The 14,756-nt window shown below is 35.0% G+C and overlaps 1 protein-coding gene across 1 annotated transcript; it reads left to right on the top strand.

The window, feature by feature from the left end:
• Window positions 1-10,264: 10,264 nt before the first annotated feature.
• Window positions 10,265-14,323, top strand: LOC109804019 (serine/threonine/tyrosine-protein kinase HT1). Its single transcript, XM_020365757.3, has 4 exons — window positions 10,265-10,424; window positions 10,727-11,697; window positions 12,114-12,569; window positions 13,782-14,323. Exons 2-4 carry the CDS (start codon window positions 11,044-11,046, stop codon window positions 14,049-14,051), a joined length of 1,380 nt encoding a protein of 459 aa, XP_020221346.1. The 5' UTR covers window positions 10,265-10,424; window positions 10,727-11,043; the 3' UTR covers window positions 14,052-14,323.
• The last annotated feature ends 433 nt before the right edge of the window (window positions 14,324-14,756 follow it).

Genomic DNA, 14,756 nt, shown 5'->3' with positions numbered 1-14,756 from the left:
TTTGAGGGTTTTGTCCAAATCTTGCATTTCTGAGGTTTCTAAGGTAAGTGTAGTACTTATAAAACTTAACATAGTATGTATGGGTTTGAAATATCACATTGATTCCATGTTTTATGCATGATTAAGGTTGGATTGAGTGGAAAGGGTTTTGGTAGGATTTCCCTATGATTTCCATGGATTAATGGTTAATACTTGATTTTATCGCTTAATATGTTGTTTTTGGATAGTGTTTATGCTTTGTAATGGTTCGAACTCGTGTAATTTGGATTGGATTCATGATTGAAAGGAATTTTTGAGGTTTTCGAGGGTTTCTAGTAGCAAGTGCACTGGGCGCAGTTCTTCGTGTCGGGCTTGAATTCATCAGAGACCATCATTGCCAAATTACGCCGGGCGTGCATATGTTGATCTTGAAGTCTTATGAAAGTTGTAGCCTTGGATGTTAGCTTTCCAATGGCGTTGGAATCACCCAAAAAGGAGGTCTAAAACTCCATATATGACTGTTTTAGTGAACAGGGGTCAAGTTGCCAGCATTGGTTATAGTTGTTGCGGTTTTTAGAATTTTTAACAAAATAGATGATGGAATTAGGACTTTATGTCTTCATAAGAGTTGTAGGAAATCTTCTTATCTTTCATATGAGATAAGTATGAGCATGATAGGAGTATTATAACTCTTAATATGCTATTTTATGTGGAGATTGTCATTTCACAAAGGGTAATTTGGTTAAGTTGATAGTTGTTTTGGGTGTTTAATTATTTATGTTGTTATATTGAGTAATTTGGCATGGTTATGGAAAATTTTGTATGTAATTATGGAATATGTTATGTTTGTTTGGTTTGGAAAGCTAATAGGACTTAGAGGAGTAAAGTTATGGTATGGATTGAGAGATCTCTTGGTGAGATCAGGATATAATCTTTGGAAAAATATGGAATTTGGGAATCCCATGGTGAGGATTCCAATATGGAACTTTTCCAAAGGTTATATAATAAACCACTTCAGATGTTAGAGGGATTCTGAAATTGTGAGGACCTTATTTTTCTTTCATTTCTCATTTTCACCCTTACATTTTTCTTCTCTCTCAGCCTCACTCACCCTTCCCCGCACAACTCATTTTCTCTCCAAAATACTCATTTCTCCTTTTCTCTCTTTTGCTGGTGGCGATTCTTGGCAGCTGAAGGTGCTTAGGGGGTGTGAACTGATTTCCTCCAGCTGATTTCTTCTCCGTCCACTTCCAAGCTTCTCTTCTCCTTCATTCTTTTCCACCCGAAGCTCGGAATCTTAGGCCGAGATAAGGGAAGCTAGTAATTTTGCTTCTTTTTCGCTGTTCTTGACTGTGGACGAGTTCTATAAATTCATTAGATGCTTGTTGGTGTCTGATTCATGGCTGGATTTGAAAGAAAGCTTGTCTTCTTTGGGGTTTCGGGGTTGTTGAGAAATTTTGGGGAAAATCCTTGAATTGTTGTTGCATGTTGAAAAAGGTGGTATTTTTGGACTCTTGGATGAAATTGTAGTGATTCGAACCGATTGCATGTGAAGTTTCTGGTTGTTTTGCAGATTGTTTGAAGAGTTTTTCGAAAATGGTTGGCCGCTGCTGAGCTTCGCGCTAAGCGCGGTTCTTCGCGCCTGGGCGCGTGGCCACCAGGAGACCCCATTTGGCCAAGCTCGCTGAGCGCAATGATGAGTGCGCTGAGCGCGCTTGAGAATGTGGGTCTCTGGCTGGCCCGCGCTGGGCGTGACTTGGACCGCGTTGGGCGCGATACCAGTTGTGGCAGGTTTTGGTTCTTCTTTTGGGCGCTGAGCGCGCCCCTTGTCGCGCTGGGCGTGAGACTCCTCAGGAGTCTCTGCCTTGTGGGCGTTGAGCGCAAATTTAAATTTCGCTGGGCGCGAGACCAAGGGAGGTCTCTGCCTTCCCCGTGCTGGGCACGGGTTTTGGTGCGCCGGGCGCATGAGACTCCTTGAGTCTCTGCCCGGCCAGCGCTGGGCGCAAAGAATATTGCGCTAAGCGCGAGATAGTTTTGGGTTCTCTGGTTGAGTCCCGCTGGGTGCGGGCATACATGCGCTGGGCGCGCTGGCCCCCTGGTGCTCTCTGGTTGCGCTGCGCTGGGCGCAACCACGTGTGCGCCGGGCGCGGAGAAGGGATGTTCGTGTATGAAATTTTGTGCTGAGTTGAATTGAAATAGAAGGTTATGAAATGATGTATAGCAGATAAAGTTATTTTTGATATTAAATTGTATCTGATGAATGTGTTGAGAAGTGAGGTTATGTTGTGGCTGATTTGTTGAACTGTGAGTTGATATGTTGAGATGTATAAGTTATGTTGTGCTGGAATATTGATGTGAGTTGTTGTAGGCCGCAAGACTGAGTTGTTGTAGGTCGTAAGGCTGAGTTGTTATAGGAGATCTCCGAGTTGATATGCGTGACGACGCATTGTATGCTCATTGATAATCATGTTGAAAAACCGATGGGATATATGTTGATGAAGTGTTGATAGTTGTAGTTGTTTATATTACTTAAATCCTTCTATATGCTGTTTCTTTTTATGCTAGCTTACCCTTTTGTTGTTTCCATGTGGTTGGACTGCAATGATCATACTATGTATGGGAGCAGAGCAGGGATAGGTGGTGGATAGTGGTGAGTCTGCAGCTGGTAGGCGGAGCTGACTCCTATGGATGTTTTGTTTTGTTTTGTTACGGCTACTTGATATAGTGGTTTTGGATGTATTTTGTACTCTACACTCTAACTCTAGTCGGATGTAGGACATTGTATATACTTATATTCTAGACACTATATTTATATACTCGTTCTATCCTGTCTCGAGTTTCCGGTGTATTGTGATGGTGAGTGTGGTGACCTGCCGGGTCGTTACAGAAATACTCCTCTAAGTATTCTATTTGCTACCGGTATAGGGGCAAGGCCGAGTCATACCGATGGATGAAGTGGCCACGATCACCAGGGTTACGTGATGACGTAATCCAACTGTATATTTTCCATGAGAGGTTAGGTGTGTGACATGGGTTGATGACATGTTTCATCGAATCAACACTTGGTTTGGATGTGTTGAGGCCAACATTTGGTTTGGATGTGTTGGTTACATCATGGATTATACAATGGTGTGACTTTGTTTTGGATGTGGAATATGTATACATATGGTATGGATTGTATACATTGGTTATGGATTCTTGATTATCATAAAATATGTATGCATTGGCATGGATGTGTATACATTAGATTCTGGATTGGTTTATATTTGGCATGGAAATAACTGTTTATAATGTTCATTTCTTTGGTATGGATACATACTGTTGATGAATATCTAGTTTAATGATATTTCATTATATTGTACTATGGTTGATTTTATATGTGCTAACCCTTAAATTTCCATGATGTGGACTGTGATGATCTCACTATGTGGGGGAGCAGATCAGGTGTGAGGCTTTGGGATAGCAAGGAGTCTTTTGGTAGCTGCTTTGAGAAGTGACTAGGCTTAGAGCTTGACCAGCACCTAGGGTGTCTTATTTTGATGTCTTCATGACGTTGTATATTCGTTATCTTTTTGGATGATTGTATAACCTTACAAATGATGACTCTTTTATAAAATTATGTTTTATATTATAAAAAATTATACGTTATTGTATATTTACACTCTAGTGTAGCTGGCCTTAGCTCTATTTTCTTTATTATATATTATTTTATTTTAGTTGTCATATTGGTTATTGATGTGACGGCCTGAGGCGGGTCGTTACAAACCAACTCAATTATTTTTGCACCCAAAGCGTTGGGTCGATAACAACAACATGGGATAACAATCCTTCTTCGTTTCTCGTGTTTTGTCACTTACATTAGTAAAGTCCGATTTCACCGCTATAAATAGTATAGTTGGGCATAGACTTACCACAATCTTAGCATGTATTACCAAGTCACATATGAAATTCGTCCACTGAATATCCTGACGAAACCACATAACCTGTCTAAGTACATGGTTAAGGGTTATAACCCTCGACCCCCTACCTTACTCAACCACTAAATAAGGACCTAGAGGTGACATCAACACCTCAAAATTCACTTTTAAGAGACACACCTACTCAATGAGGGTTTTTCAATAATGGTTTACTCGAGCACCACTCTAAGATTTCCTATGTGGGATCTTCAATTTTCAAAAACAATTTTTTCTCCTCAAGTCCTAAGTTAGTTAACATGTCTTAATGATATATTGCATTCTCAACGTCCCCATCTCACCATACATCATCTATATGCATCACATCCAGTCAATGCATATAGAGATCAACAACATCATATATGTTCATCATCATCCAACACCATACAAACATCAACATATGTCGTCATATCCAATCAACATACATAGAACTACAATCTTCATACTTAATACAACATGCAATAGAACTCATATATTTACTCATGTTCATCATGCAACATTCTAAAACATACCCATCATTTAGGCATCTCATGCTCGGCAACATACCTTGCGCCAAACACCATCTAGGTAGGGAGCTCCTTACCTCGCTCACACCCAACGCTATCCAAATTTTGCCCGATGTGACTAACCTGGAGATCCCTTAGGACCTCATGCCTAGCATGATAAAACTCATGTCCAGCCTCTTATCAAATAGAGAGCCTTTGTCTGACTAATACCCAACATCACCTTATTAGCATCCGAGGTCATTCAGACAGGAAGTCTCTTCTTTGATCACGCTTGGCACCACCTAACTAGGGGTTAGTATCATCAATTTATAGACTTTTCCATGCTTTCATGCCCGATGCCATTCAAGTCACGTTTGACGTCATCCTAACCTAAGATGAGCCTCTCTTCTCTCGCTAGGCACGACCAATCTTGCACTCGACGTGAACGAGACAACCCACGACCCACTCAATGCATTCAACTCAACCATTCATTATAATACTTCCTAGCTCCCTTTGCCTCAAATGCAGTTGCACAGATGAATTCAGGAATAGGAAAAAAATAAGGAATCTGAGTTCTCCAAAGAACCTCGCACAACTATGAACTAAGATTCAAGGCTCTCAAAACCTAAATCACATCACACAAATAGATCCTAGGAAAAGGGTTCTCCGGTCAAGTGAAGGTTTAGGGAGAAAAAAACTCATAGACTTATAGTAGTTCTCTAAAACTTCTCTCTAGAGTTTAGAGAAATGAGTTTGAGACTCAATTCTCAATAGAGACCTCATATAACTTTTCTTCTTAGAATCAGTTGAACCTCTGATCAGAGACCTTTACAACTCAAACATATCTCGTCTTAAGTACAATGTTACAACCTCAAGTCATTTGATAAAAACAAAAAGAGGGAAAATGTCACGAGCCAAGTCATTTGATAAAGCAAGATGAATGAACTATAGGAATCAAATTATTACCATATGAAAAAAAAATAAGAGATGATTATATATAGTTAATAAAAATGGATTGTAACAAGTGAAATTGAATTTAATGTCCTTTTTCAAGTCCAGATATATTAATATAAAAAAATAGGAGAGATTTTATTAGAAGTAAATCAGTCATGTATGTTATTAGGCTGAATGTACTTATTAAGATTTGTCAATGTCGATTACTGGTTAGTCAATATCTTGCATTAATTATGTGTAGTTAAAAATCATTTTAATTTATTGCAAAAATTTAGTAAGGATGATTATAGTAGTGTCGAATAACATAAAGCAAATCATGAACTATGTTTTTTTTTGTAGTATTGTATCCATGGAAATAAGAACATACAACAACAAAAGACTATTTTTCAACGAGTGCAAACATGAACATGAAACAAAAAAAAGAAGAGAAAGTTATATTAATAGTTCTTGAACATAAGGTTTTTCAATGAGTAAGTCATATTTATTTTGTTTGAGAGACTTTTTTTCATGATTGTTGTGGTTTAACTTCTTTTCGTTTTTGTTGATTCCTACACGAATTTTGGTATAGTCCCCCATATTATTGTTATTATTTTCCTCTTGTGTATATATATATATATATATATATATATATATATATATATATATATATTTATATTTAGTGTGTTGCGGATGATTGGTAGACTTTGGGGTGACAACCTTATTGGGATGTCTTAGTTCTATAGTGATATTTAGTACGTCAAACCTTTTATTGAAAAAAGATAATTTTTAAAAAATTATTAATTAGAAAGACTATATTTTATGAGATAGCAAGATATTTTCTATGTGCAAGTTTATTGAAGACATATAAACTTACGTTGTGTCTGTTTGTGGTAAAATGCCCAATAAATAATGTAGAGAAAGAAGAAATACTACCGTTCACACAAGTTTCATCGTTTGTTTAATGGGAGATTTGTCAAAGGACAAATTTGCAGATGTGAGTCTCACATTTGTAAATATTTCCACAATTTTTTGTTGAAATAGCAAAGAAAACAAAAGAGAGAAAGGACACATCTATTGCTCTTGTGGTCTAAGGTCAAAACTTCATTAACAAAAATCTCCTTAATCTTTTTCTTCACTACAAATAAGAATAAACATAAGAAAAAGCTTTAAAAGAAAATATATTTTTTAGTGTTTAGGGCATAATTATCAATTTATTCGAATATAGATGCTTGAAAATGAGATTTTTGTGTAATCGAATATCGGGGAGTTTATTTGAATAGTTGAATGATGTATTCCAAAACTAGGAGTGTTTATTTGAATACATGGAGTGTTTGTTCGAATAAATGATACTTCATTTGAGTATTACTTCATTTTATTCGAATATATATGGTCTAATGTATGATTTTTATTCACATATGTTGTAAGTCCTAATTTATTTTATTTAAATATGGTGGAATTTTATTAGAATGAATAATGAATAGAAATTAAAAAAAAAGTCAAATTTTGTTATGTAACATAAAAGGGTAAAACTTTAATGTTTTGTTAATTATAATTTTTCTCCTCTCCATTCATCAAAACCAAATAATTTTATAATATTATTTATCTTCTATTTCTTACCTACTTTCTTCAAATCAAACAATCTTACTTTTACCTTCTTTTTTTTCTTTCACTTATATCTCTTTTTACTATTTCTCTCTATCCTATTTCTCTCTTCACAACTAAACACAATATTAAAGAAAAACTTTACTATTCTCATCCTTTGTAAAAAGAACCGTAAGAAAAGAAAAATATACCTACAACTAATTATATTAGCAATCTACAATTAATTAACATACTCTCACCTTAATTTAGTTGGAGTATATTAGCAATCTATACCAAAATTTTTGGACAAAAAATCAATCAACTCTTTTATTTTAATAAACTTAATTGAGGGGTATTATAATAATTTATTATTTATCTCTTTCTTTTTTTAAATAAATTTAACTTCTCTCTCATGTCCACTCATTTCTCTCATTTGCCAACTCATTCTTTCTTCTCTTCATCAACAAAAGAAGAATAGACACTTTAGAAAATGAGAGAATAAATAATAAATAATAAATTACTATAATATCCTTCAAGTAAGTTTATTAAAAAAATAATTGATTGATTTTTTGGTCCAAAAATTTTGATGTAGATTATTAATGTACTCCAACTAAAATTAAGGTGAGAATATATATATATATAACATTTGCACCTTTCAAGCTGATCTCTTTTAAGTTAGTCACCTTTAGACTAACCACTTTTATGTTAACCACCTTCAAACTGACCATTTCTAAGACTACGACAAAACGGCCAATTTTCAAGCTCATATCCTAAGGTTGATCACCTATAGATCGATCATCTTTAGATAAACCTCTCTAGATCAACCATTTTCGACCAAGTGTCTTGATACTATTAACCTTATAATAGGTAGTTGATACAATTGTTACCTAAAAATAAGATGTTTACTTTATTTTAACAAGTGATAGGATAACTATTCACATTCTATTTGTGGAGAGAGTTGAACATATTATTGTAAATTACCTCCAAAAATAACGTATACAGGTTAAACGGCAAAAACTCAACTCTAAGAATTAAAGATAAGATTTTTACTAATAAACTTGGATGTTTTGGCCGTAAACCCTTCCTATTGCTGGAATAATATTATATATGTAATAAATAGGCCAGTTTATTAGATTTGAAAGACTTTACTTAAACAGAGATAGTTAAAATTGTAAAATGGTACTCGATAATAAATTAGTTAGTTCTATTGCTAGTTTGGTTTTAGGATCTGGGGTATTTTTATCCGGATCCAAAGACCCAATAATGAATATAAGAATATAAAGTACCGTTTTGCAATTCAAATTACTCATAACCAGATTATATTCTTTTGCTAGTACAAAAAGCAAACTTTAATCTTCCGGTCTCATTCATGAAGATTAATTCCTTTGTTTTTGGTGGGCACGAGTGAAAATTTCAAGGACCATTTGAGATGACAGATTATAATCACATGAGTGAATCCCATGCAATTTGTTTTGTGATCAGATTCAGATATGATAATTTCACTCTAATGACCTGTGATTGGCCATTACAAGCCCAGTGGTAACTGATGGCTTGTGGACTGCTCCAAATTCCAAAGGCTCATGATATATACACCTCCTTTTTTTTAAGTACACCTCCTTTATATTATTTTTAAAAAATTATAAAATATTGTAATTTTTTTTTAAATCTTCTATTTTTACACCTTTAATTTTTAATTTGCTACTTTCTTCTTCTTTTTCACACACTTTTTTTTTCTCTTTTAATTTTCACATGCTACCAAAATAGGTAGGGTAAAAGAAAGGTAAGGGAGTGCATGTAAAAATTGAAAAAAAGATGGAAGATATGTGAAAAAAATACTAAATTAAATGTTGTGGATGTAAAATTAAAAAAATAAAAATTAAAAATATTTTAAAATTTTAATTTTTTTTTAAAAAAAGGAAGTGTACTTATAGAAAAAAAGAGGTGTATATATCATGAACCAATTTCAAACTATACAATTATTTTAAGAAAATCAGCCCAAACGCCCCATCTGCTTCTGTCTTACTTGCAGCATTTGGGCTCAAACAATGTAACTCTCCCAAATTGTGTGGGCTTGGTAACTCTCCCAAATTGCGTGGGCTCAAAGAATTCTTTTGCACCAACCAAACCAAGTGGACCGAGGCTGGACTTTCCCGACGAACCAAATCAATAAAAATTAATGAAACTTTTTTCAACTGCTTCGATCTTTGAACTCGTATTCCCTTAAATTAAACCAATCTAAAGTGAATCATCAATCTCTAGATCAAATATTTTTATTATTTCATCTTTTAAATTTAATAGTAGTTATCTGTCATTACCATTTTACGATAAAATTTTACAAAGTTGTTTATATTTTTAGAATAAACATTATAAAAGCATAAAAATAATGAAAATCTAGTCATTCCATTCCCATGGGGTTATTCTTGAGCGAATTAATACGATATGAATTTGTGAAATGTAGACTAAACGGAATTAATTAGTATGATTTTTGGGTTTGGTGGTGAAGGGATGCATGATGCCATGATGCATGATGCATGATGCATGTGCAGTGTGGGTCATCCGTGCGATCCGTACCTTAACCTTTGGTCCATTTCATTTGTTGAAGTTAGAGAATAAGTGCAACATTGCTATAAATAAATGAGAAAGCGTTACACGTAACGACTCCATCCGTACTAATTCTGTGGATAGCGACACTTGTATTCCTCCACCCTTCACCCTCTCATTTCTCTGACTTTCTCCCTGTGGTCCCCACATTCCACCACCCCCACTACAACCTAACCCCATCATCATCACTGCTTTGTCTATGTCCCTAGTCCCTATGCACATGGATTATTATTATTATCACTTCAAATACCATACACACAAAACAACACCATTACACATTACACGACATGCATATCTTCTAGTGTTATCCCCCAACCCACAACCAAACTACATACATACCCTCTTAACTCTTAACCATCATTACCCTTCAAACCGACACACTACATCTTAGCCTACCTCCCAAAAATCATATTTATGCTCCACTTCCTCCCGCTATCTTTTACGCATTATTTCTTTTTATACTCCTTCCCATTCAACAATAATTCCATTATTTTACACCAACAAAAAATAATTCAAGTTCATGATTTTGAATTATAGTACTTATGATTTTAAAATAGTTTATTATTTAATAAATTCTCTTCGATTTAGTAAAAAAAAATTTAAAAAAATTGTTTGGTATACTTTTTTTTAATCTACGATATCTAAATATGAACCTTACTTTTAATGTGTGCTTGAAAATGAATTAGTTTAATACGAAAAAGAGAGAGTGCTAAATATTACACTACTAAAATTAAAAATTGAAGGGAAAAAAGAAAGAAATCCTCTGCGGTGAGCACCGCAGCGTTTATATATCCTTGGAACGTATAAGCGGGTATTCACAAACAGAAATTCCCTCTCTAGCAAGACGATTTGATTTCTCCACCTTGGTGAAAGCCTTCAAATCCTTCAGGAGGTAATGCATGTTTTATTGCATGCATCTTTTTCTTTGCTTTCTTTTTCTACAACTTACTTCACCTTTTTTCTTTAAAAAAAAAATATGGATTACCCTTTTCTGTTAATATTTCAATATTTTTCTGATTCTTTTAATACAATAATTGGTATTTCTTTTTCCCTTTGTGGCCATTCGGAACGTAATCAAGGGTGTTTCTTCATTATCAGCACAAAAAAGTCGTTTCTTTTCTGTATTCTTGTTTTTCATCTTTTTTGTTAGATGTATTAATTAATTTATTGAGGTTTCTGTGTGGGATTTCCCAGGCTTTTGCGAAGGTGGGATTTGACTGGAAGGGTGTTTTTGGATGTTCAGTTTACGGAGGGTCAAGTTTTTGGTTGATTAGTGCTTATGTGGTTGCCTCTATCTGCAGCTTTTAATTGAACCGATCCTCCCCCTTTTTTTTTGTTTCCAAATAGAAAGATCAGATTTTATGTGATTCCTCCACTCATTGTTGGTAAAGGGTCTCAAGAAAAATCTAGTTTTGAGACCTCTTTGCGGCAGAGGTGGAGGAGTTTCAATTTTGTAACACTGCAAGATCTTTATAATAAGGTTTTTGTAGGAAGGGATAGTGTAGAATAAGATGGGAGAAGATACCAATTCTTGGATTAGGAGGACAAAGTTTTCACACACGGTGTGCCATCGTTTGGATCCCTCTAGATTAGGTTCTATTCCTCTTAGCAGCATTCAGTCAAAGCAAAAAGCAAGTCCTGCCGCACAGGTTCAGATAAACCCCATAACCAACAAGCAGAGATCTTTGTCACCATTGCCTCAGACTCTTCTTTCTGACGCCTTTAGGGAAGCTAGACATGAACAGAAGAGGTTCTCCACACCGAATCCCCGGAGGGAAAAGAGGATCATGGGCAAGTTGTTGAACAAGGATTCTCGGGAGGTTAAGGGATCACCTCCTCGTAGTCCAAATATGCAAGTGAAATTAAAGAACCGCAAGGATTCATCATGGACTAAGTTTTTGGATAATGGTGGAGGAAAGATTACTGCTGTGGAAACAGCTGAAGAGTGGAATGTTGACATGTCTCAGCTGTTTCTTGGCCTAAAGTTTGCTCATGGGGCTCATAGTAGGCTTTACCATGGTGTATATAAAGAAGAGGCAGTAGCTGTTAAAATCATTAGGGCACCTGAAGATGATGAAAGTGGAACTTTGGCTTCTCGGTTAGAGAAACAGTTCATTAGAGAAGTCACCCTTTTATCTCGTCTTCACCATCAAAATGTTATAAAGGTGATAGCATTTTCTCTCTTCCTTTGTATATGCTGTTTGCAAGGTATATATACTTAGTCCGGATGATGACTTTTATGCCTTCTGGATAAGGTTAGCGTATCCAATGTTTTGTTCTAATTATTGGAGTGAAATTGAACCTTTAATCAAGTTGAATTATTAAGTTTTAAAAGTAAATATGCTACTTTGTTCATCTTTGCTCATTTATTTTGGTCCAATTGTGTATATTATATGATGTTGCGATAGAGTCTGTTTGGATAAAGCTTAACACTTTCGAGAACTTCTCTCCTTGAAAAAAAAATCTTATTTTCAATAGAGAAGCTTTTAGAAGATCTTCTAAACTTGGATCTAAACAGATTAATAATCTAAGAGGTTGCTAATTTGTATACTTTTCCTTGTTTGTTTTGATCTGATTACAGTTCTCAGCAGCATGCCGAAAACCACCAGTTTATTGTATAATCACGGAATATCTGGCAGAAGGTTCCTTGAGGGCATATTTGCATAAGTTGGAGCACCAAACTATTTCTCTACAAAAGCTTGTAGCTTTTGCACTGGATATTGCTCGCGGAATGGAATATATACATTCTCAAGGTGTCATTCATCGTGACCTGAAACCAGAGAATGTTCTTCTAGATGAAGACCATCACCTTAAAATTGCTGATTTTGGTATTGCGTGTGAGGAAGCATCCTGTGACTTATTGGCTGATGACCCTGGCACCTACCGTTGGATGGCACCTGAGATGATCAAGCGTAAATCCTATGGTAGAAAGGTTGATGTCTACAGTTTTGGGCTTATGTTATGGGAAATGTTGACTGGAACAACACCATATGAGGATATGAATCCAATACAGGCTGCTTTTGCAGTGGTAAATAAGGTACACCCCTTTGCAATTAAAGTCATCTGGGTTTGTAATGTGAATATCACACACTCACTCTTCATTAATAATTTCCGGCATTCTTTTTAAAGGTCCTGTATTATCCTGGCCTTTAATGAATTGTTCTTTGGGCACACTGCCTTTGCATTTTCTCAATTGCTTATTGAAGGTTCAGAGCCTCTTCTCCCCCTCCAAAGCCCCCCTTCAATTGTGGTTTCTTGTCTTTTAGAGTTTTAGCAAGCTGAACTTCTTACATTAATGATTCACTTGGCTTGCAGCTAGACAAGGCATGGTCCATTAGTGATTCTTCTGGCATCTTACTTTCTTAGGAAATCAAACTCTAAAGCTTCTGAATAATTTCAGACAAGTTTATTCCCATCCCTTAAGTAGCGAAACCAAGCATTTTTTACATGAGGAGTGTTAGCAATGCACTTTCTAACATTTTCTTTCCAACACACCCAAATATTGCTTAAAATTTCTTGGAAACTACATAATCTCAAGTGGAGACTCATTAAATAAGTAGTGAGGCCCAGACAAATTTGTGATTTCTGATAAATTTCACCTAACGATTTAGAAGAATGTATTAGACTGTATTGCTAGCATTTCTCTTTTTATAAAGAGTGAAGTTTAAAAAAGAAATTGTGTCTTTAATAAATTTCATTTAATAATTTAGAAGAATGTTTTAGAGAGCATGTTGTTAGGATTTCTGTTTTTTAGATATAGCCAAAAGCGTTTGTTTAGTGCCTCCTTTGCTTAAGGGATACGAATAGTGAAGTAATACAAATTCTAATTATCATCCATGATTTGTTTGTCCAACTGTTTCAAAAGGAAATAAAATAGAATTTTAAATTTAAGCAATGGTTTCTTATCATTTTTCAATTAAACCAACACTTGTAGACTTGTAGTATTAATATATATTTTAAATGCTTATGTATACAAAATATCTCCTTGAGTGATATAACATATTAGGAATAGCTAATAGATTGCTAAGAATAGAGGTAATATATTATATAGGATCAGCAAATATATGGGAGGATTAATGGTGAGGTTTTGGAGCAAACAGTTTAATTTCTTTTTGGTATTTGATTTACTTGAATCTTGAGAAAAGTGTAGTTGGCCAGCCATCTTTTGTATATTATCTCTTCTCTCGTTTTTGAAACTCATATAGTAGTAGTACTTAAATTTCTGTTATGTGGTATTGTATTTCTTCAGAATTCAAAGCCAGTTATTCCATCAGACTGTCCACCTGCTATGAGAGCTCTAATTGAGCAATGTTGGTGCTTGCAACCAGACAAGAGGCCTGAGTTCTGGCAGGTTGTTAAGGTATTGGAGCAATTTGAATCTTCACTTGCCCGTGATGGAACCTTGACTCTGGTGCCAAACCCTAGTTGGGATCATAAGAAAGGCTTTCTTCATTGGATTCACAAGCTTGGTCCTCTGAATCAAAATAGCGGCCCTGTGCCTAAACCCAAATTCACATGAATCTTTCAAGTGTCCTGGCTTTTATTGTACACCAGGTCCTTTGTAATTAAAAATGAAAGGTTTGTTTTGAGATTCTCTGGTTAGTCCACTTTATGACATTCAAGTGATAGTAATTGTTAGGCTTGCACATAAAGGTGAAAGAATCTCTTTTCTTTTTTCTTTTTTGCCTTGTGTGAATACACAACTTGATGTGTAGTTGTAGTTGACATTTCATGCCAAAGCATGAACACGTCTTTCCTTCTTACAAATGAATGTTTATAATTCTGTTGTGACTTCTGTTTCCAACTGTTAACAGTGTAGATTTTTTATCTGGCCTTTATTTTTCAATAAATAATACATGTGCAGATAGTGTAAAGGCGATTCAATTACAAATAACCAAATAAAAGGACTTTAACTTGTATAAAGTTTGATTATTTTACTTTATTTAATTTTTGTTAAGTTTATAATGAAATTTATTCATACAGTTAAGTATTAAATACAGTTGACGATGAAAAGGAGAGCATAGATGACATAGATGAAAAGGATCTTGACCCGTCTAGAGGAACGACCTATTACAGAGACAAACCATGCATGAATCAAGATTCACTACAGCTATAAATCCAGTTAAAAAACCTACACAAATCCACTTATAAATCTCATTATTGTTTAATTAACCAATTCCATAACTTACTCAAAAACCAACTCCATATGTTTCTCCAATTTGCA

This window comes from Cajanus cajan, chromosome 1, assembly GCF_000230855.2.
Source record: "Cajanus cajan strain Asha chromosome 1, NIPB_CcT2T_4, whole genome shotgun sequence".
Lineage (NCBI taxonomy): Eukaryota > Viridiplantae > Streptophyta > Magnoliopsida > Fabales > Fabaceae > Cajanus > Cajanus cajan.
Note: the sequence above shows the minus strand (reverse complement) of the source record. Positions and strands in the feature narration are given on the sequence as shown.

What these genes read in the sequence shown, in the direction of transcription:
- LOC109804019 (XM_020365757.3), top strand. Translation starts at nt 11,044, where the DNA reads ATGGGAGAAGATACCAATTCTTGGATTAGGAGGACAAAGTTTTCACAC. An exon ending in ACCATCAAAATGTTATAAAG is followed by an intron (nt 11,698 to 12,113) that starts GTGATAGCATTT and finishes ATCTGATTACAG; the next exon opens with TTCTCAGCAGCATGCCGAAA. An exon ending in CTTTTGCAGTGGTAAATAAG is followed by an intron (nt 12,570 to 13,781) that starts GTACACCCCTTT and finishes GTATTTCTTCAG; the next exon opens with AATTCAAAGCCAGTTATTCC.